Source organism: Lithobates pipiens, unplaced genomic scaffold (assembly GCF_037356315.1).
Source record: "Lithobates pipiens isolate NorthernLeopardFrog02 unplaced genomic scaffold, aLitPip1_a1.2 Scaffold_18, whole genome shotgun sequence".
NCBI lineage: Eukaryota > Metazoa > Chordata > Amphibia > Anura > Ranidae > Lithobates > Lithobates pipiens.
Window position 1 is genome coordinate 163,238,541 of NW_027507758.1, and position 24,136 is coordinate 163,262,676.

General features: G+C 41.2%; 1 protein-coding gene across 15 annotated transcripts in view; it reads left to right on the plus strand.

Moving 5' to 3' along the window:
• Nucleotides 1–24,136, plus strand: part of SYNE1 (spectrin repeat containing nuclear envelope protein 1) — a 663,643-nt gene that overhangs the window by 433,553 nt on the left and 205,954 nt on the right. For all 15 annotated transcript variants that reach the window (XM_077486324.1, XM_077486337.1, XM_077486323.1 and 12 more), the window contains 12 exons: nucleotides 2,723–4,883; nucleotides 7,494–7,831; nucleotides 8,374–8,518; nucleotides 10,862–11,080; nucleotides 11,253–11,518; nucleotides 13,073–13,238; nucleotides 17,583–17,738; nucleotides 19,353–19,505; nucleotides 20,771–20,953; nucleotides 22,336–22,473; nucleotides 23,550–23,735; nucleotides 24,007–24,129. In XM_077486324.1, the coding sequence (XP_077342450.1) occupies nucleotides 2,723–4,883; nucleotides 7,494–7,831; nucleotides 8,374–8,518; nucleotides 10,862–11,080; nucleotides 11,253–11,518; nucleotides 13,073–13,238; nucleotides 17,583–17,738; nucleotides 19,353–19,505; nucleotides 20,771–20,953; nucleotides 22,336–22,473; nucleotides 23,550–23,735; nucleotides 24,007–24,129 (4,234 nt within the window). The remainder of the gene's footprint in view (nucleotides 1–2,722; nucleotides 4,884–7,493; nucleotides 7,832–8,373; nucleotides 8,519–10,861; nucleotides 11,081–11,252; nucleotides 11,519–13,072; nucleotides 13,239–17,582; nucleotides 17,739–19,352; nucleotides 19,506–20,770; nucleotides 20,954–22,335; nucleotides 22,474–23,549; nucleotides 23,736–24,006; nucleotides 24,130–24,136) is intronic.

Here is a 24,136-nt window from a genome sequence, read left to right on the forward strand (position 1 = left end):
CCCATATGAAACTTGCATCCTTTTTTCACACAAATAGAGCTTTCTTTTGGTGGTATTTAATCACTAGTGGGTTTTTTATTTTTGTGTGCTATAAATAAAAAAAGACCGTATATTTTGTGAAAAAAATGCCTTTTTCTTTGATTCTGTCATAAAATTTTGCTAATTAGTAATTTTTATTCATACATTTTGGGCAAAATTTATACTGCTACATTTCTTTGGTAAAAATAACCCAAATTAGTGTATATTATTTGGTCTTTGTGAAAGTTATAGAGTCTACAAACTAAGGTACCAATCACTGGAAATTGATCACATCTGATCAGGCCTTCAGTACATCAGGTGTATCTCATTTCTTGAGACACTAAGTGCCCGTTCACACAGGGGTGACACGACTTGCAGCGCGACTCACAGACGTGACCTGCACACGACTTCAGCAGCGGCTTGCAAAACGACTACTGTATAGAAGTCAATGCAAGTCGCCTGAAGTCGCCCCAAAAATAGTACAGGAACCTTTTTCTAAGTTTGAGCGACTTGAGTCGCTCCTATTAGAACGGTTCCATAGTACAGAACGGTTCCATAGTACAGAACGGAGCGCGACTTGTCAGGCGACTAAGTCGCCTGACAAGTCGCGGTAGTTTGAAGGGGCACTAACAAGTCAGGAAAGTACAAATACCTCCCAAATGACCCCTTTTTAGAAAGTAGACATTCCAAGATATTAAGTAAGTAGCATGGTGAGTTATTTCTCACACACAGCATATGCATACAACAAATTACAACCCAAAATATATTCTGCTACTCTTCCCGAGTATGGTGATACCACATGTGTGAGACTTTTACACAGTCTGGCCACATACAGAGGCCCAATATTGAAGTAGTACCTTCAGGGGTTCTATGAGAATAAATTACACATCTCATTTCATTCCTACCCATCACACTTGTGAAGGTCCTTGAGCACCAGCCCAGTGGAATTACCCACAAAATGACCCCATTTTGGAAAGAAAACACCCCAACATATATTCTATGTGGCATGGGCTGCAGATAGGTACTCGGGTACTCTGATGGGCTGGAGACAGGTACTCGGGTAACTTGATGAGCTGCAGACAGGTACTCGGGTACTCTGATGAGCTGGTGATAGGTACTCGGTTACTCTGATGGGCTGGTGACAGGTACTCGGGTACTCTGATGGCCTGGTGACAGGAACTTGGGTACTCTGATGGCCTGGTGGCAGGTACTCAGGTACTCTGATGGGCTGGTGACAGGTACTCGGTTACTCTAATGGGCTGGTGACAGGTACTGGTTACTCTGATAGGCTGGTTACAGGTACTCAGTTACTCTGATGGGCTGGTGACAGGTACTCGGGTACTGTGATGGGCTGGTGACAGGTATTCTGTTACTCTGATGGGCTGGTGACAGGTACTCGGGTACACTGATGGGCTGGTGACAGGTACTCGGTTACTCTATTGGGCTGGTGACAGGTACTCGGGTACTCTGATGGGCTGGTGACAGGTACTCAGGTACTCTGATGGGCTGGTGACAGGTACTCTGATGGCCTGATGACAGGAACTCGGGTACTCTGATGGCCTGGTGACAGGTACTTGGGTACTATGAAGGGCGGTGACAGGTACTCAGGTACTTGGTACTCATATGGATTGTAACAGGTACTCAGGTACTCATATGGACTGTGTGTGTTGGTGTACACTGTTGGGGGTAATGAGATGTTACTGCAATCTCCTCCTCACACATGATCGGTGTGTGAGGAGGAGAACCCGGTAACATCTTGTTACCGCGGTTTGTTGACATTTAGTGATCGGCTGTGAAAGGATGACAGCCGATCACATGGTAAACAGCCACTGGCCAATGGCTATTTACCAGTGTCGGTGACGTGCAGTGTTCCTGATGTGCATGCGCAGTGCACCCCCAATCACGCGCATGTGCTGTGCAAAGTGGGTCAGTACCTCCTGTGATCGGCCATGACTTCATCACGGCCGATCACTTGGTAAAGAGCCATGCCCAATGGCTGTTCACCCCCCTCGGTGGCGAGCGGTGTCTCCGTGACACAGTTGCACGCATTCCCTGTTTAAATGGGGGGACAAGAGCCGCACCGCCTGGCTGTCATATGACAGCCGGCGGGTGGCAATCGGTTAAAAAATAAAATAACAAACATGTTATAATTACCTCCTCTGAGCAGTTGGATTTGCACAGAGCAGCCTCGATCCTCCTTTCCTCGGGTCCCTCTTCGCTACTCCTGGCCTCTCCCTCCTGTTGAGTGCCCCCACAGCAAGGAGCTTGCTATGGGGGCACCCGAGCCAAGTCATCGCTCCCTGTGTCCATTCAGACACGGACCCCTGCCCTGCCCCTGCCCCTCTCGCCTATGATTGACTAACTGACTTTTATTGACAGCCGTTGGAGCCAATGGCATCTCTTCTGTGTCTCAGCCAATCAGGAGGAGAGTCCCATACAGCTAAGACATTCATGGGCATTGCTGGAGAGAGATGGGGCTCAGGTTAGTATTAGGGGGTGCTGGGGAAGCTGCTACAAACAGAAGTTTTTTTTTATGTTAATGCATAGAATGCATCAAGATAAAAAAACCTTCTACCTTTAAAACTCAGAAAGTTTCCTTTAACAGCCAAACCAGTAGGCTCTCTATAAAAGAACAGTAATGGCTCAATAAAAAAATATTTATACTGCATATATAGTTATATTTCTGTTTTTTTTTTTTTAACAGGTCTGATACTGAGAGTACAGCTGCACATCTTGAAGCCCTAAAAACACTGGCCAGTATTCTTCAAGAGAGAAGATTTGCACTTGAAGACCTCAAGGAGCAAAAGCAAAAAATAACTGAACATCTGAATTCAGATGACAAAGAATTAGTGAAAGAGCAGACCAATCACTTTGAGCAGCGCTGGACTCAGCTTGAAGATCTAGTGAAAAATAAAATCCAGACATGTGCTACAACTTTGGAACAGTTAAGCTTAGTCCATTCCCGTCTGCAGGATTTGACTGAGTGGGCCGAAGATCAACAGCCTGGTATCTCAGAGGCTTTAAAACAAAGTCCACCACCTGAACTTGCTCAGAACTTGCTCATGGAGCACTTGACTATCTGCAGTGAAGTAGAGACCAAACAATTGTTGCTGAAAAACGTGATAAAAGATGCCGATAAAATTATGGGCAATTTAGGACTGAACGAAAGGCAACAGCTTCAGAAAGCTCTAGCAGATTCACAGAAACATGTAGACTATCTCAGTGAGTTGGTCAACCAGCGTAAACGACATCTTAACAAGGCTTTGTCTGAAAGAGCCCAGTTTTTAATGGCAGCTTATCAGGCCTTGAACCAAGTTCAGCAGCATGAAAAAAAAGTTATGTTTCAAGAATATATATGTCTCCATCCTGATGATGTAAGCAAGCAAATCAGAACTTGCAAAAATGCCCAAGCTGGCTTGAAGGCTTATCAGGTTGATATTAACTGCCTGTGGAACCAGGGCAGGGAGTTGATGAAGGAGGCCACAGAGCAAGAGAAGACTGAGGTTTTAGCAAAATTACAAGAGCTTCAAAATGTCTTTGACAGTGTGCTTCAAAAATGTGGACAGAGGCTTATCGAACTTGAAAAGAGCCTAGTTTCAAGAAAACATTTTAAGGAAGATTTAGATAAGGCTTGTCACTGGATTAAGCAGGCAGATGTTCTTACATTTCCTGAAATCAATTTAATGAATGATGATTCTGAGCTTTACGCACAGCTGTCCAAATACCAACAAATACTGGAGCAGGCACCAGAGTATGAAAATCTTTTACTTTCTTTGCAACAAAATGGTCAGGAGATTCTCCCATCACTGAATGAGGTTGATCATTCCTACCTAGATGAGAAATTGAATTCTTTGCCACAGCAATGTAATTATGTTGTTAAATTAGCCAGAGAAAAGCTTGGTAAGGTCCAGGAAGCAATCTTTATGCGTAAAGAATACATTTCGCTAATTGATTTGACAAGCAAAGCTTTAAAAGAATTGGAAGACCATTTTCTACTCATGAACAAAGTTCCTTCAAATCTTTTAGCTGAAGAAGCATTGGCACTTCAGCAAGACTATTCTTCTCTTTTAAATGAAGTTGTGACTCTTGGCACAGCAGTTAATGAACTCAATCAGAAGAAAGAAATTTTCCGTAGCACCGGACAACCGTGGCTTCCCGAAGAAATGCTGCAAGTTGTAAGTCAGTATCATAAGTTAAAAAGAATGATAGAGCAGAAAGTTAGCCAATTGGCAGACACAACACATGCCTATAGAAAATATGAAGACCTTTGTTCCAAGCTGAATATAAGGTTTGAAGCACTAAGTAAGGAGCTAGAACAAGTTAATGTGGAGACGCTTCCAGCTGAGGATAAGCTGAAAAGTTACCGTACATTGGCAGCCAACCTACAGAATTCCGGAACTTTGCTTAGGCGCATTACAGAACAGTTAGAGGAAATGTCCTCGGTGATTGAAGTTTCAGCATGTGAATCTGCTGAAATGCAAGTACAACAGTGGCGTGAGAAGTTAAAGTTATGGAACTCACTAGTAAAGGAGAGAATGGGAGAAAGTGAAAACAGATTTATACAGAGTATAGACTTTCATACTGAGATCTGTCGTATTTTAGAGTGGCTAAGACAAACGAAGGTTGAGCTAAATGAACCCGTGCTATTGGATGGGAAACTTGAAAACATCCAAGAAGAAATCAGAAAGTTACAAATTCAACAAGAGGAATTTGAGTCAAGTTTAAGAATAATAAATGCGCTATGTCTCAGGGAAAAACAGAAGTATCTGAAGGCAAAAGAATTTGTTCCAGCTGATCTGGAAAACTGTATGGCTGAGCTGTCTGAACTTGAAAAGGAAATTAATGAAGGAATTACTGGAAAGCAGGTTTGTGCTTATTTTTATTCTTAGTTCTTTTAACAAATATTTTATAAACCGCAAATGTAAAATCTATAAATTCTTGTCATATTGTTAAAGTGTAAAGCCAAAACGTTTTAGTTATTTTTTTAGTTTTGGATACAGTTGATCCATACATGTGTTGTTTCTGTTTGTGTTTCTGCTGTAAATAATTATCCTCTTCATTTTCTTGGTGACCATTTTCACCAGGTCTGAACAGGACTCACATTTGGGAGTCTTTCTGCACTTTCCTGTTTTGTCTATAGAACAGGAAGTAAAAGGAAATCTCTCCAATGGGACACAGATGACAGAAAAAAGAAAACTGACAGACATTTTAAAGCAGGAGTAGGGCCAAAGCTCTTCTGGCCCTACTTATTATTATTATTATTATTATCAATTTATATAGCGCCAACAGTTTACGCAGTGCTTTACAATGTATAGGGGGGACAACACAATTACAGTACAATACAAAAGGTACAGGAGGGCCCTGCTCGTAGAGCTTACATTCTAAAGGGAGGGGGTGGTGGTACAAAAGGTAATAGTTGCAGAGAATGATTTGATGGGGACAATGATTTGACTGGAACAGTTAGGTGGGTGTGGCATAGGCTTCCCTGAATAAATGAGTTTTCAGGGAACTCTTAAAGGTGGACAGGGTAGGGGCTGAGCGGACAGACTGGGGCAGGGAGTTCCAGAGGATGGGAGAGGCTCTGGAGAAGTCTTGAAGGCGAGCATGAGAGGAGGTAACAAGGGAGCTAGAAAGCAGGAGGTCCTCAGAGGAGCGGAGGGGACGATTTGGGCAATATCTGCAGATGAGGTTGGTGATGTAGATGGGGGTGAGGTTGTGGATGGCCTTGTATGTTATGGTTAGCATTTTGAATTATCCCATTGGACACAGAAGTGTACTCAGTTCTGTACTCCTGTGACCCATATTCAGCCAACAGTGTGTCCACTGTCGTCTCACATCACTCTGTCGGTCCAGGCTCTGGAGAGATCCTGACTTTAATGTTGGGATTCACCCAGATCAGCTTCTCAGCACACACCTAAGACCCTAAGCAGGTCTCCTGTGCCCATTCCACAGCTCGTGTTCCAATGAGAGCTGGAGGGGCAGCGCAGAGACCCAGTGACTGATAGTCACCGGCTCTCTGCTCATTAAAAACTGAGAACCGAGTAATCAGCAGTCTTTGATTGCTCAGTTCCTGGTCTTAGAGGCAGTGGGGGACAGATGCAGCATTGGACTGATGCTGAATCCACCTAGGTGGGTATGGATGTTTTTTTTTTTTTAATTCCTGAACTTCTCTTTTAACCACTTTTTACTGTGACAGGGTGGCCGCTCTGCACCAGATCCTGGTACGTGATCTGACAGTTCCGGGTCTGGGGCATGCGTGCATACGACCGGCGACCCACTCCCGCTGTGATTGGACACAGTGGGAGCCAATCATTGGAACCCGCTTGTGAGAAAGGCAGAACGGTGGTCTGCCTATGTAAACAAGGCAGACCGCCATTCTATGAGAGGGGAATGTGCTGATCTTGTGTTCCTGCTAAGCAGGAACATGGATCTTTACATTTCCTCAGTCAAAACACCCCCCACAGTTAGCAATCAAAAAAATAAATAAAAATATACCATAGTTTGTAGACACTGCACAAACCAATCAATATACACGTATTGTGATTTTATTTTTTTTATCAATATGTAGAAGAATACATTTTGGCCTAAATTGAGACTGATGCCAGATGCTAGAGGCAACAGTGACATCACGCCCTCTGTGATGTGACAGTGCTTGGTTCTTTAGTAGCGCATGCTTTTTATTTGCATTTTTTTAACAACAGTAAACACAGTGCTGATGGACATAATGCTATGTCATATGCAGAGAGGAGACAATTTTTATATGTATTTATCAGCAGCTCTGCCTTATCATGATGAACTTGTCTCTGTTTTCATACAGACATGCAAATGAATTTTAGTTGGAATGTGAAAGGCCTCTTTCACTTGACCGATCCGTTCAGGTCTGCCTGTCAGTTTTGTAGGCAGACCTGAATGGATTCTCCATAGACCTCTATGGATCGTCGGATGTCAGCGGTGACATGTCCGCTGACATCCGACCCGCTCCAATCTAAAAAAGTGTGAAGGAGGAAAAACCTACTTTTCCATCCGTCTGCAGATCGGATTGGGTGACAGTGGACTGCGATCCGTCGTCATCCGATCTCCCATAGGGGAGAGCGGCGCTCTGACAAGTCAATCCCTGCACAGTGTGCAGAGATGGACCTGTCATCTTCCTGCTCAGCAAGGATCAATGGATCGATCCCCTCTGAGCAAGCGAATGTTCATGGGGCAGATCATCACGGATCCGTCCCACGTGAAAAAGCCCTTCAGGAATAATTTCACTCTATTCATTGTACATGCAGATCATGTATTTTCTAATATTAGGAAAGATGGATTAGAGACATCTATTACTGAAAGGCTGTGGGTGGTAAATGTTATTTTCTGTATTATATTAAGGCAAATAAAAGTGTTATTAGAATCATGGATAGTACATTGATAAACTACTTTTTTTCTGCATCAAATTATTAGCATTAAGGTTATTTTTTTTTTCCTGTTTTTAGATGACTCTTGACAAGATGTACATTGCGAATCACCGGTACCACCAAGCAGTGCAGTCTGCATCTGACTGGCTTGAAGAAGCACAGGAGCTACTCCATCAAAATGAAAATGGTGTGGATATTGAGGTAGCTGAAGAAAGTCTTAAGGTTTACACAGAGTTCTTTAGTACAGAAAGCAAATTCAATGGACTTTTAGATGAACTGCGGACTCTGGTATCGGAGCTTGAAGTTTGTGTGCAAAAATCTGGACAAGATTATCTGAAGCAAGCTGTAGCTTCCCTGAAAAGGAAAGGAAAAGAAACCAAAGAGCAAGCCCAACTTCAGTTAGAATTGCTGAGAAGGTATTATAGCTATTATTCTTGTATGTGATTAGAGTGTTGTTTTTCATCACAACTTTAAATTTAAAATTACTTCATAACTGCTAAATTTCTACAGTTGAGATAAACTGCAACTTTACCTAAATCAATCAACACTGAGGTTTATTAACCTAGCAAGGGCCACACATGCAAAGAACAAATTCAATCTGATTACAGGCATACCCCGCTTTTAAGTGCACAATGGGGTTTATTTACTAAAGCTAGAAAGTGCAAAATCAGGCTCACTTCTGCATAGAAACCAATGAGCTTCCAGGTTTTATTACCAAAGCTTAATTGAACAAGCTGAAGTTAGAAGCTCATTGGTTTCTATGCAGAAGTGAGCCTGATTTTGCACTTTCTAGCTTTAGCAAATAAACCCCATTGTGTACTTAAAAGTTGGGTATGTCTCCTGTAATGTTCTGCAATTTGAAGAAAGTTGATACATTTTTAATGTCAAATTTAAAAGGATAAAAGGATTCATGATATTGCTATGCACCTCATATGTAATGTGAATTTGTTGATTACAGATGCACTGTCCAGTGGAATTTATACCAAGAGGAAAGACACCAGGTTATTATGTCTTTAAATGAGGCTGAGAAAAAGTTGTCTAGGTTTTCTGTGGCTAAAGATGCTTCATGTCCCAAAGCTGAGGAAAAGCTTTTGTCACACAAGGTAAGTGGCATAAGTGTGTCTCGTTTCTTCTTGGTTACTGAGTTCATGATGAGCTTCAACAAAAGTAGACACATACAATAAAGCGGATTTTAATACATTCAAATATTTCAAAATAGTTTTTAAATGTATAACCAGCAACCATAAGTTAGTGATCCTGATTTGAAATTAAAATTGCATACTTCCTCCAAGAGGGAGAAAAACAAGGCCAGCACCAGAATAAGGTGGCTTAGGCAACCACCTTCCCAGTATGTGCCATACTGCCATTGCACTGACTTTAGCTGCAACCAACACCAAAATTGGTGCCTCTAGTTCGGGGGGCGGTTGCTCCATTGGGGCAATGAGTTGAGATACACACAGTGCAGTTCTCTTGTTTTGTGGGGCTCCACTGAGACAGAAGGCCAGGGATCCAGATTATTCTCCCTTCTTAAAATTGGGAATATGGAAGCTTGCTTCATAATGGCAGTGAAGGAGAAGGAGTGAAAGCTTGTCAGGGAATGTGTACTTTTAAACGGTGGGGAAGCTAGGAGCTCATTAAAGGAGCAGAAATCAGCAAGAGGTCTATTCAGTAGATTAACCAAGAAAAATCTGAAGCACCACTCCTATGCACTGCAAGCTTCACTACTCTTCCTCCATCTGCTGCAGGGGATAATTTCAGGATGGGGAGCTGGGAAGGGGCCAGTAAATATGTAATTTACCAGCCACTTTCCTTTCTGAATGAACACAGTGAGTGATTGGTACCATTCATAACTTAAACATTTCACCACTGATTCTTAGGAAGGATGTGTCAGTTTTGCTTATAAGTGCACACATTTGTCGCTTATTCAATGTAGTGAAAAAATATTTTAGCCTAATCCAGAAGTTGTTCTGATAGTTTCAGCATAGTTAGCAGCTAAGTGCTTTCCAGGTCCAAACCCATAGCACATCCAAAAGTGTGCCTCTCAGAAAACCTAGTAACTCACTTAGTGAGTGAGGCTGGTTGGGCCAAAGCACCCGGGAGCAACCTCACCATTAGCACAGCTCGATGCCTTTTCAAAATTCCCATTATTGCCTCCTTTACAGTGGCAAGGTTTAGGGCTTGCGGGACCATGTGCTGACATCATCCTCTAAGTGCAGTGCAGTGTGATGGTTTTCCGTATGTCTACCCTAGTGACCTTTCCTGGTATCACCAATGTTACCATTGTTAAATACTCAGATTTCCTTCCCTGAAGCGAGTCAGCTTTCTGAACTTATGTAGTCAGAGTTCTAAAGAATATAATAACTGCAAGCTTTGACCGAAAAGAGCATCATGGGTGTCTAGTGTTGGTAATTGGTTTCCAACTAACAAGGCAGTTCAGTTCAAACCCTCACTAAAGAAGTCTGCATCATGTGGGTTATGGGACCCTTCCTTAACTTTCAGGGACATTGCCTCTAATTTTCCTTTAGGGACTTGTAGAGTATTAGGGGGAATACCCTCCAAACTTAATCTCCCCCTCTCTCTTTGACCCTTGTTCCCGTTCAACTTCTATCTCTATTCCTGGGGGCTTAGACTCGAGCGTGAGACCTCAAGATAGTCCTTATGGACAAAGAAGTTCCTGGCATGACCCCTCCTTCTCTTAGGTTAAATGGTTTCTGGGGAGGGACTCCACTTGCAAGAGTGTCCCTTTACCTGGTGCTTAGTCTAGTTCCCCTGAACAGATGGTCCCACTTCATCGGGGAAACCCAATGTCAGTTGGCTCACTGACCTAAACACTGTTGGAAATCGCTTAGGTCCTGTAAGATCTTCACCTCAGGGAAGGTAGGCTGTACGGCCCCCATGATTTCTAACAGCAGCCCTGGTTTTAGATATTGTCATTATTAGTTAGAATTCCCTGAGACCGGAAAATTATTTCAGCATAATCACTACTGTCTTTTGCCTTGATCATTAATATCCTCCCTGTGCTTTTGGGTCCCTAGGAAAAGTAATGAAAGGATATGAGAACGCAAAACCAAATAGTGTAGATATCATCTGACTGCTGAACAGTTTTTGATATGATCTTTCTATTAATAATGCTAATATCTATGGAAAAAAAGATTCGGAATGTTTACACATCCCAACGTTTACTATATCTTAGAGGGAAGAATGAAAGCTGGACAAAAAAATACAGTCTAGGAGATCGTCAGTCCTCCCTAGCAACATGTAGCATGTTTTCCCTACCCAAATTCATGAAGATGTCTGAAAAAAGGGATCTATGGGAACCTTTGTTGATTATAATGAGCACAATCTCAAAGATATGTTGCAACCTAAAAAGAAAGTGAGAAAATTATGTTTTAATGTTTTTCTTGTCTGGCCACCATTAATTACCTAAAAACTTATTAACTTTGTAGACTTTGGTAACACTGGTGAATTCCTTCCATGAGAAAATCACATCTCTCGAGGAGAAGGCGTCAGCAATGGAAAAACTAGGGGATAATGCAAGTAAAGCAACTATCAGCAAGTCAATGACAACTGTGTGGCAGAGATGGACCAGGCTCCGCAGTACAGCCCGTGAGCAGGAGAAGATACTGGACGAGGCTGTACAGGAGTGGAAGAAGCTCAGTGATAAGGTACTAGCTGTTGGTATGGAAGCTGTGTAACTGTAACTTTATAACCAAAAATTACTTTAACATAATACACAATCCATTACTTATACTTCTGAGGGTGGACAGATATTTGATTTGGGTGTCTTCAGGAAGAGATGTAAGCAGGATGTTTAGGCAGTCTGGTTTGTATTTTCAGATACTGGAATCCACTTTGGCAATTGATCAGCTTCAGGAACGCCTACCAGAGAGCTGCACAGAAAAGGCCTCAAAAGCTGAACTGATCGAGCTACTGGAGAACCATGAAACCTTCTCTCGCGAGTTGGAGCAGGAGTTCTCAGCAGTCAACCGACTTAGACAACATGCGCTGAATAGCATCTTGCGAGATGTTGTATCTGAACCTGCTGCCTTTGAAGACCTGCCAGTCATTCAAGAAATTAAAGCCATGCTTGACAGATGTTCAAAGTAAGATATATGTACTGGGAATTGTGGTTATAGCACATATTCATTTGAGGTTAAAGTAGATATTAACTCAGTCACTTAAATCTCATATAATCCTTAACATGTAATTAAAAAAAAAAAATCATTCTTTTTAAATGTGCAGCTTTCGTTAAAATACTTCCAGTGATACATAGAAATCCTGGCATAAAGTAGCTTTTCAGACATATCCTGTGATAGGGTGACAACACTATCCCTGTCTCCCAGCTGTCATCCCGCGTGTCACACTGTCATGTGCGCCTCTGGTGGAGACTATAAGCAGCTGTGCCAACACACATTACTTCAACATGTTCTGCAGTTGAAACTATCTGGAAGTTATACTGTATGGAAGCTGATGCTGGAAAACATGCATGCTGCACTTTTAGCATTGAAGCAAAGACGGCAGGATCATTTATAAAAAATAGATTGTTATATGCAATAACCTCTTTTTACAGAAGTTTTTCTAAATCGACTACAAAAATTCTAAAGCGGACCTTGCAGCACAATGGAAGGTCTTAATATAATACTCAGACCCCCTTCCGCTTTAAAAATTACTTATTGTTTCAAAATGTACCAGCCAACAAAAAAAATTAGAATTGTACTTACATTACTCTCAACTTCATTACCCTGAAATTGGGCACCCCAGCCAATCTTTAAATCGACTCCAATGTGATGCCGCCAACATTCCTGATAAGGGATCCGGGCAGTGAAGCACCTGGTTCCCTACTGCACATGCATGAAGTGCGAGGCATGCTGCACTTTCTAATTGGCCTGGAGGCGGGGGAAGGAGGGGGGACAAACTTCCGGGAGATATGGCTGTGGCCTCTCATCCAGAAGTCGGGAAGGGGACCTGTCATAAATTCCCCCCCTCCCCCCTGAAAAGTGCCTAATGTGACACCGGAGGGAGGGAGGAAGCATATAAGCAGAAGTTCCACTTTTTGGTGGAACTCCGCTTTAAGCATACATATAAAGTATTTGTGCCATGCATATACGCAGGACTGAAGTTAAATTGTGTTCAGTTTTTGAGTCAGTTTTTGTAAGGCTCATATACACGGGTTTTTGTTTGAATGTTTTGTGGCCACACAGGTTAATGTGAATGCAAAAAGCAAGTGGAAGCAGACCAGATGCAGCTCAAAGTAAATCCTTGAGGAACTGCAAGTCAATACAACTTAAAGGAAGCAAAAGCCTCCTGCATATGACTTGCTTCTGTGTCTTATTTCATTTGAATGGGCCCTTATTGTGGCTTTTCTATAACCTGAAATTTTAGAGACTCATTTTATATAAATGACATAGCTAAAGATCTTATAATTTATACTTGTACACTAACAAGGGAATAAAGTGATAATAAATCAAGAGAGTGCACCATCTGAAGTGCAGTCACGCTATCTGGAACACCCTCAGGTCAAAAATGATCTCCAGCTTAATCACTGGTTTCCTATTTGGCTTTCTAATAACTATTTTAACAGCGTATACACAATTGTGAAAAAGGAAATTGTACATAAATCATATTTCATGCTTTTCATTCATGATGGTTTCTTAAAGTATGCAACAGAAAGTAAAGAAGAGCAAAAAGCTTGTAGAGCAAGAACTGAAGGAGAGGGAAGATGTGGAGAAAGAGCTGAATGCCGTTAAAGCCTGGATCAAGGACACTAAGGCCAATCTACTGAACCCTGCATCAGAAATGGACATGCAGATAGAAGACTGGCAGGTACTATATTGTGGGAAAATGAATGCTGAAGTTTAAATATTTTGCCTTATATTTTGCCTTCTCTGGTTTCTTCATCCACATGAACACACTAATGATGTTTTTAAGTAAAATAGTTCCTTTTCAGTACACATTTCATTTAAAGCCAAGTACTGTTATAACTGGGTCTTTGTGGTGTATGTGATAGAAGTTTCAGGGCTGGTGGAAGGGGCTGCAGGGTGCAGTACAGTTTTTCCTGAAAACATTACCTTGTCTCAGTATGCCTGTCAATACCCCATTCCTGGTGCAAGCAATGGCGTGGCATTTGGGAGATGTTATATAAATATCAATGCCTTGATGGGCGAATGTCAGTCTGAATGAGTGGGTCCTAGAAAGGCTGTATTTGCAATCAGACAATCCTAAATAACACCCACATGTGATGCTGAATTTCTAGGATTGGAATAACTGAAATCAAATGAATGAAAGGGATGGACCAGGGACATTACAACTGGAAAGAAAAGGGCTAGGTGATGCTAGATGTCCTCTTGCCAGAAAATAAGGCAGGCTTTATCTGGCTTCCTGTAACTTTTATTGCACATTGTGCGAAGTTTTTTTTTTCTTTTTTTCAAATATCATTTTTATTGAGTTTTCAAAGGCATACAAATTGCCCACGCAGGGGCCATACATTACCCACGCAGGGGCAAGCCTCCAAATGCGGCAACCGGCCACATACGGACACATTCTCATAACATACAGTCGGTTCCTGATGCAGCAACAGGCCGCAGCAGGGCAACGTAAAACAAACACAACCTTAACTAGCTATACCCCAATGTGGGGAGAGGGTATTACAGGAGGATTGTTTGCTAAGTGATATACAGACAGGATAGAATATCATAGTAACAATTGGGTCAACCTATCGTCCCACTATGAGCTTAATGAAGAATTATGGATTAAACACTACATCAGTTGCCGTAGTGTTATCATCCAACCAGCAGGTCCACACCTTCTCAAATTTTTGCGGGCAACCCCTGCTCGAGTAGGTGGCCTTATAGAGGGGTAAACTAGCATTCACCAGGTTTTTCCAGAATTTAATAGAGGGGGGAGACGATTGCTTCCATGTCATGGTGATGGCCTTTCGTGCATAGTACAATAACAAGGATATAAGTGTTTTTCTAGCTCTGAGGATCGACATCTGCTCCACTAGCCCCAGCAGGCAATATTTAGGGTCATAAGGGATACTAATCTTAGTAGTCTTGCCGATCTCCAGGAGAACCTCCTTCCAGTAACCCTCAATCGCTGGACAAGTCCAGAAAATGTGAATAAAGTCTCCTGGCTGATAGGAGCATCGCCAGCACGCCGAGGAATGCGTCGGCGACATCTGATGCAATCTGTGGGGCGTATAGTGGGCCCTGTGAACAATTTTGTATTGGACCAGTTTGTCCCTGGCCGACACCAAAGGGGAGAATGGAAAGTCCCAAACCTCCCTCCAGTCGTCGTCATCTAACTCCGGTATGTCCCCACCCATTTCCTGCGGAGGGAGGACAGCTCGGGGACAGCAGCAACCAGCAGGGACCCATAAATCTGAGACATGGGTTTCTCCAGGTCTTTTACCCGAAGGATGGATTCAAGCTCAGAGTATTCTAACACAACCGGTTGACCACATTGTGCGAAGTTTACATTGTGCAGTAAAATCGGACTAAGCATTTCTCGGTACAACTGTGCAAGACTAAAGGTAAGGCTGTTCAGATTTACACTGATCAGCCGTAATGCTATTACCACTGGCAGGTAAAGTGAATACCAAAGATTATCTCATTACACTGGCACCTGAAAGAGGGTGGGCTATATTCTGCAGCAAGTGAACATGTTGTCCTTAAAGAGGAAGTAAACCCCTTCAAACCACTTTGACCTACAGGTAAGCCTAGATTAAGGCTTACCTGTAGGTCCAAGCAATATCTCCTAAACCTATATGGTTTAGGAGATATTTGCCCGAAAATGGGCACCGCTGTCTACAGCGCATGCGCCGTAGACAGCGGCGCGCAGGCGCACTAAATGCGGCAAATCCAAGAATGGATTTGCCTAATTTGTCGACTCCCGTGCGCATGCGCGGGAGTGACGTCATCGCGGCTTCGCCGAATGGCAGCGTCGGAGCTGCGAGACGCGACTCCCGTGCGCATGCGCGGGAGTGACGTCATCGCGGCTTCGCCGCTGTCATTGGTCGGAGCTGCGAGACGCCACCAGCAAGATGGATGCGGCGGACTACAGGGATCAGCGGCGACTTCGCTGGATCCTGTGTCAGGTAAGTGACACATAATGAGCTACTATGCGATGCATAGTAGTCCATTATGCTTTACCTTTGCAGGGAAAAAAAGAGGAAGTAAACCCATCAGGGTTTACTTCCTCTTTAAAGTTGATGTGTTGAAAGCTGAAAAAATGGCCAAGCATAAGAATTTGAGCAACTTTGACAAGGGCCTATTTTTAATGGTTAGAGGAATGAGTCAGAGCAACTCTAAAGCTACAGCTCTTGTGGGAAGTTCCCAGTTTGCAGTGTTTCTACCAATAATAGTCCAAAGAGGGAAAACAGTGTGTGAAGGTTAGCCTGTGTAGTATATATATATATATATATATATATATATATATATATAGATATATATAAACAAGGCTTTTTTCTCAGGAACTCCACCCTTCCGAGTTACCCTTCATCTCCGCCCCCTACCCATCTCTGAGCACCATCCCTTGGTTCCACCACCTACCCACCTACCAGTACCGCACCTTTCAGAGAATACAGAACCAAGTATTTTGTGCTGCTCGGTAATTTCTATGAAATTTGTTAATGAAAACAAGAAAGATAGTAAAACAGATCCCTTGCAATGAGCAACAATAGACTCCACCCCAGAAACATTAGACTCAATTGACCTTTCCCGCAACAGTAGATCCCACCCAGCAACAATTGACCCCCCAGCAAGATAAGACCCTCCCCCCAACCAGCCACAGTAGACTTACCCAGCAACAATAGACCCACCACACAAAAACAGATCCCCACCAGTGACAATAGATACCCCAGCAGCCAGCAACAATAAACCTTCCAGCCCACTTTGCCAGTACATACATTCAGTGTTGGAGGTGCCGGAACTGCGTTCCCCTGCATTCCCACTGAAAAAAAGCCATATATATGATATATATATATATATATATATACACATTTTGGCTTTTTTTCTTTTTTCATACCAAATAACTAAGCTGTTAGCTGACAGTTTTTGTTATAAATTTGATGGTTTGGTGCTTGGCTCTCTTAATGTTTAGTCTGTCTACTTTTCTATTTCCTGAATGCAAGCCGTTAGCAAGTAGTTTGTTTTATATAAATATTATGTCAATCTAAATATTTTAGGCTTGTACATATGAATATAGACAAGCACATTTAATTACGTTTGATTAAACATTTAGGCCCCATTCACATATTGCTTAATGGGAACGTGGGTTCCCACTAGAATTTTAAAAAGTGAGATTCAGATACAGAAATGTGTATCATGCATAGGGCAGCCTATTCACTTGAATGGGCTGCCCTATGTGCGTTTGTCACTCCAAAGAATTTCAGAGATCAAGTTTTGGCCCTGAGCCAGGAGCGAATTTACACTCACGCTTTACCACGGGTCTTGCTCGTTTTGTCACGTCACAGTTGAGGTTAAATTGTGTCGCATTTGCCATCAATTTTTTGACACGATTTGGAATCATGAGTAAAATCACAGCAACTGTCCATGATTCCAAATCACCCATATATGAATGGAACCTTAAGGGGGTTGTCAAGGTTTGTTTTTTATTTTCTAAATAGGTTCCTTTAAGCTAGTGCATTATTGGTTCACTTGCCTTTTTCTTTGTTTTCCCTTCTTTTCTTTTTTCTTTTCTTCTTTTTTTTTTCTTTGTTTTCTTTGTCTGGATTTCTCACTTCCTGTTCTTCCTCAGTAAGCTGTGTTCAGTAAGCTGTTCTGGCTAACTAAACACTGCTCCGATGATGGTGTGAAGTTTACTGAGGAGAAATAGGAAGTGAGAAATTCAGACAAAGAAAAAAAAACAATTAGAAGGGAAATCGAAGGAAAAGGTAAGTGAACCAACAATGCACTAGCTTAAAGTAACCTATTTAGAAAATAAAAAACAAACCTTTACAACCCCTTTAATGTGATATTTATGCGTTTTTCATTTCCTTTTATAAATATTGACAATTCTTTGAATTTGTAAGATATTGAAACAAACTATGTGCATAGCAAGTCTGCATCCCTGTATGACCCAGAAGGTTCTACTTGCAGACTGTGATAAACACTTTTATATATTTAAAGAATAACATTATTGCATTATAAAATATTCACATTTTCTCAGAGTTTACAGAAAGAATTAAATTCACATCGTCACAAAGTGGAGAAATTGTCTGAAGAGCAACAGAACAAATATTTGGAGATGTATGCAATTCTACCATCTGAACTCTCTTTATTGCTTGCTGAAGTGGCATTAGCACTGGCAAATGTAAATGAGGAGGTACGTCATATGCTATGTGTTTTAAAAGCAATACAATTTTCTCATTCTCACTAATGGAGGTTCATATAATTTGGTGTGCCTAAGTAGTATGGCAGGCTAACATTTCCATCTCAGGGTCTGGTCTGTGGTAGGAAGAAAAATGTATTGGGCGCCAGTTACTTTTGTTTTTATTTACCTTCTTTTTGTTCAGCTCAATTCTAGGAGAGAGGGTCCCCAAAATCATATGTTTTTGGTAGTAGAACAAGCAGTGGGCCCTTTAAGGACAGCCATCTGGTAATTGGTAATTGCTGGCCCTGAGAGAGCAGTTAGACAGAACTTTGACTCTGTAAGAGCTGTCACAGTCTATCCTAAGTTTCAGTGGATCTATCTGTAATAAATCTGGCTCCTAACTCTTTTAGAGCAATTGTTGGGTGATAAAAGTCCATACAGTAACTTCTACCCAGCTACTCTGTGATACTCTTTAGCAAAAAGATTCTTTATAAATCCAACTAAATACAGATATCCACTCCAACAGGTAGTTGTTCCCTTAACCCCTGGAATATGCTCCATGATGAGATAAGGCTCAAGTGGAGAGGCGCCTTAAACACACATCCTCTCTAGACAGAAATTTGGGAGGGAGAAAGGGCATTGTGGAAAGGTGACCTAAATTATACCAAAACTATATACCTGAATAAGGACCTCAGAGATTGGTTGGGTTAGATACATATTCATAATATGAGTGTTTGTCTTTAACACTCTGATTACTGGAGCCCCCTTTACAGTAGAGCTGGCCATAGATGGGTTGAATCTCGCCAGGGATCCATTGACCGACTTGAGTACAGCCAGCAGGTCGGATTTGTAGCGTGCAATTATTGCCAGTGGCTATATCTTCTAGCAATACCCACTATTTTCTCCAGGCAAGGATGGCTCTTATTCTCTCCCCTCCAGCTGGCAGAACTCAATAGCTCCATGGGAGGGATTGTCTCACTGACTGATTTGATGGTGGGAATTAGGCAATTTTCTTTTTTGCAACCCGTTGTTGCAGGAAAGAAAATCATATAATTTATGGCCTGCCTAACAGACAAAAGCACATAACCTACCAAGCTTAGGAAAAGGAAAATGTACACAATAGTTCAGGCTAGCAACAATCAAATTACATGGAATTAGGGAGACAACATCATAAGCCAGGGTCCCTACACAATTTACTACTGCACCCTAATGATTCTATAGTACATTGGTAAGTATTTTTTAACATAGCTCCCATACAAGACATAGGGGCACATTTATTTAAAATGTGTTTTTGGTCTGTGTCTTTGTTTGGAGCATTCCCTGCATTGTCAGGAAGGGAAAGGAAATCTCACCAATAAAGGACATAAACGGCACTAAAAACCTGGCAGATGTTCTAAGCCGCCTTGCTGTGTCCAAAATGAAGTAAAAATGTATGACTGGAGTTAACAGAGAGGGGGAGAGTAAATGTAGTGGACCACTCTGAGGCCCCTCATATGGCTAATGTTCAAACCTTTACATTTAGCACATGGAAGCATATGTTTATGATCTGTAATGTCACTTTAAGATGAACACTTTAGTATTAGCTCATCGATACAATATACTTTTTTTGTAATGTCCATCCTATAGATTCAAATGAAGCAGAAAGAAGCCCAGCAGAATCAAGTGCTGCATCAGGAGATGAGCCAGCAAGCTACAGAAATTGAGCAAGAGTTGAATATCATTTTGGAAAAGCTGAAAGGGAAAGCAAGTGATGTGGCTCAAGCTAAAAAAGATCACAAGGTGTGTAAGGTCAGAATTCTGTGTTGACTTGCACATCACATGTAAATGATGGCTCATGTATGTGCCAACATTCCTCTCTTCTCTGATCAGGAGAAACAATTCTCATACTTTGGGGTTGGTTTACTAAAGTGCAAGAGTGCAATATCTGGTGCAGCTGTGCATGGTAGCCAATCAGCTTCTAATTTCAGTTTCTACAAGAAAAAAAAATGGAAGACATGGCACACCTAGTGCATAACCAATGATAATTTAATGGTTTAAAAATTCATAAAAGTGGGTAGGTACTCACAAAGTGCAACTCTCAATAAGCCTTAAAAATGCACAGTGTATGGACCACCATGGACAAGCGTTTTTATAGGAAATGATAAGATTGAGAAAAATTTGAAATAAACCCCACCCCTGGAAGGTGCGGGGAGGAAGAGATTTTTTTTTATGAAGCGAGAGAAGAGGTTGGGACTTTGCATGAAGCATGCGGATTTGGAAGCAAAAAGTGAGCTGTATAGGTCTGATAATGTTAAATTTATTAAATATTACACAGTAAAATACATCAAAAGCAGTGGTACATATTGCATCTTCCATCATGATTAATTGATTCATACATTGACATATTGCACATTGACAATGATATTCAAGTAAATTAGGTAAAACAGTATATACAGGATATGTTACAAAACTGCATGATTATAGAATTTATGGCATCTGAATCTCGACGCGTTTCGTGGCTAACTTGCCACTCATCAGGAGCTGATGTAAATTGGATGTCTATAAAACGAAAGTATTATATCAGACAATGAGTAGGACTTGTATATAAAAAGTAAAAGTAGAGATAGAATTTGCTTGAATCAACCACCCATACTCACAGGTGAGGCAATGGAAAGGGCATGGCAGTGGTTGCATGGGCATATATATTTAATATTAGATATTAGATATCTAAATAGTCCATTATATGTACACATATATATAAAGATAGATAGATAGATAGATAGATAGATAGATAGATAGATAGATAGATACCATTGATGTCCCATTGTGCTTATCATAGCTTCTTTCTAATAATTTCCAGTATTTTTATAATGTAATTTCAGATAAAGTGCTCAACATTTGTATGTGTTCAGTATGGTACCCCTGTGGATCTTTTCTATGCATAGAGAGGCTACTAGATAAACTATAAAGTGGGATCACACGTGGGGTGCTGCTACACTGCATATAGCATTTATATGATCTTGAATATTGTAAATGTATCTGATTACAATTCCTTCTTTTCACAGATCTTATGTGAGGAATTAGACAATTGCAACATAAAGCTTGTGGAACTGGATGCAGCTGTGCAAGACTTTAGTGAGCAAAGTCCCACACTGGCAAAGCAGCTGGTGGACAAAGTAGGCATACTAACGGAAGTGCAGCAGCAAGCCAGCAAGGAGGCTGAATACAAGACAGGCAGAGTAAAACAGGTACAAAAATGGACATTATTTTTTTTTTTTTTTTTTACCTCCTGCTCTCCAGCTCCCTTTTCTCTTCCTCCTATGATTGTCTCCATGACTTGACCAGAGCCTCTTCCATCCTCTGGAATGCTCTACCCCAGTGTTTCTCAACTCCAGTCCTCAAGGCGCACCAACAGGTCATGTTTTCAGGATTTCCCTTCAGATGAAACGGCTGTGGTAATTACTAAGGCAGTGAAAACTGATCAAATCACCTGTGCAAAATAGTGGAAAGCCTAAAAACATGACCTCTTGGTGCGCCTTGAGGACTGGAGTTGAGAAACACTGCTCTACCCCAATCTGTCCATTTCCTACTCTGGCCACCTTTAGGTGATCCCTGAAAACTCATCTCTTCTGGGAAGCCTATCGCGACACCAACTAACAACTGAACTTTTAGACTCTATGTACACTGGCGCTCATAAACTGACTTTTTTTGGAGTTTGGGCGTTTTTTTTAACAGACCATAAACTCTACTCTATGTTATCCTATGTATCCATGCACACATGGACGTTTTTGAACTTTTATCAGCAGCGGAGTTTATCGGCTGTTTTCTGAACGCCATAAAATCGTGTTCAGGAGTAGTTTTTCTGACCACGAAAAATGCCAAACGCTCATAAACGCTGATAAATGTCGATAAACGCTCACCAGTGTTTTTTAAAGTTTTTTTACCATTGAAAAAAAAAAAAAGCTAAAAAATGCTAATAAACGCTATTGTACAAATGTTAGAAAACGTTGAAAGACTCACTACAAAGCTACTGGCATTTTTATTATGTTATTTTTAACGTCCAGTGTGTATGGAGCCTAATTTTTCCATCAGCTTGCCTCTCACAGTTGTTACCTTTTTTTTACCACTTGCAAAACAAATAATGTACACAAAATCTGTAAACGCACAAATAGTGCGTTTACAGATTTTGTGCACATTATTTGTTTTGCTATATTTTTGCACTTGCACGTTACACCAGTTGTATGTTTTCTATTTTATGCACATTATTATATTCTTGTAGATCTATAACTATAGATTAAGATACAGATTATTCAGTGCATAGCCATTCCAGCGCAGCGTATATTAAATTTTGGTTTTAATGTGCACGAATGTATGAGACGTGTTTAACATTTGCAGCTTGTTAGTGGCAGATAGATAGGGGGTTCTTTAAGGCTCGCAGGATTTTGTTATTTTGCCACCGTATTAGATTGTAAGCTCTTATGCACAGGGCCCACTTAACCCTCTTGCACTGTATTGTGTTATAACCACATCCTCTTCATTTATTTTGTAAGGCACTGCACAAACTGTTGGCACTATATAAATCCTGTAGAATAATAATACAATGTTTGCCACCAACTTCAATTTTTTATAGGCTGTAATTCAACTGGAGGAATACAATGAAATGCTAGAATTCATTCTGCGTTGGATTGGGAAGGCAAAAATATTAGTGCATGCTCTCATTACCTGGAATTCAGCGAGTCAGCTTCGTGATCAGGCAGTGGCTCACCAGGTAAGTTGTAGCTGAAGTTTCTGTGATTTACCACTTTTGAGTTACACCGTTAGATAGATTACTTTGGATATATGTATAGTTTTCATTTTTCAAGTTTTATCACAGAAGTTCATTGAATGCTATCTTATTTCTCTATAAAGGCCCAGTCTGATGTAGATTTACTTGTCACGATTTGGAAAACATTTTAGATGGATAATTATTGGCCAAGACCTTAAAGTGAATGGAAATTCTTATGCTGGCCATAATACACTAGTACATTTTCAGATAAGAATATTCGTATGAAGATTTATATGAAAACTCTTTGTACATTTGATGAGTGGACGAATGTCACTGGAAAATTTCACTTGCTCTTAACATTTGGGTTTTAAAATGAATCCACATACACTGTACAAAAATGTGTTTGTTTGAGAAAAATTTTCCATCCTGCTCCTTTAAGTTTTCTCTGTGGTGAAAACAAACATTGATTTAACCTCACTTATATTTAGGAAATTGAATGAATATTCTAGCGATCGACTTCTGTACAACCACCCACTCGATCAGCGCTGAAGGCTTTAGACTGCAGTGGTGATCAGTGTATTCTGATGGCAGGGAGGTCACCCCACTGTCAGAAAACAATAGCTCAGCAGGGAGTATTGAACCGCTGGTTGAATGAAAAAAATTGATTGATGTACGGGCTGCCGTAGAAGCAGGCTATTAGCCTGCTGTACAAGCTCTTTAGTTAGCAATCAAGCTTTCTATATGATAAACCCTTTTAGGCAATCCAATGAGCAAATAATAGAGTGCACACTGGAGGCTGCAAATTGGGGTCAGTGACTTATGCGGGGTACACACAGGAAGTTTCTTTGACCCATAAGCGATGTTAGTGCAGCAATCCCCCCTGCTTTGCTATTGTGTTCTGACAGGGGGACTACCCCACACCCGGTCAGAACACATTGAATTGTGCTGGTAGCCATTGGCTGCCAGCAATAAACAGATGGTTTTCCAGCATGCCCGTTTGACAGAAGCCGGTCATTAGGCTTACTAAATGCTTCAACTCGTTCCATGAAATAACCGTACATGTGTTTTTTTGTTCATAGGCTATGTTAGATGAGTCTAGAGATATACGCAATGACCTGGAAGCTATGAATGAGAAGATAGACTACTTATCAAGCGTGTACCACACTGAAGGATTGTGTCAGCAAGTATCGGAACTTGGACGAGAGACTGAAGAACTGCAACAAACAATCAAACAACGTTTGCAGAGCCTTTATGATGCTGCAGAAGTAAGAATCTTGTTATATTAGAAGGTCTTTAACATTTGGTAATAATATTGACTCCTGCACATTGGGCCCAGTGGCCAGTAGAAGCTCTGGTATTGGTAACTCGCTAATAAGAAAGTCCATCTTTTTTTGAAGTGCCTGAAGAAGAGTACATACTTATTCTAGTTCAGATATTATGTTATTCAAGTGACTACTACAATTTGTATTATTTTGCAAAATGATCAATAATTCCCCAAGTATTTATTGTTGTCTTCATTTAAATTAAACTTTTCAGGATATGAAAAAGTTTGAGAGTGAAGCAAGAGCTTTACAAATAGCACTGGCACAAGCTCAATCTACCCTAACTTCTCCAGAGCTTGGGCGCTTGAGTCTCAAGGAACAACTGTCACATCGACAGGTGAGAT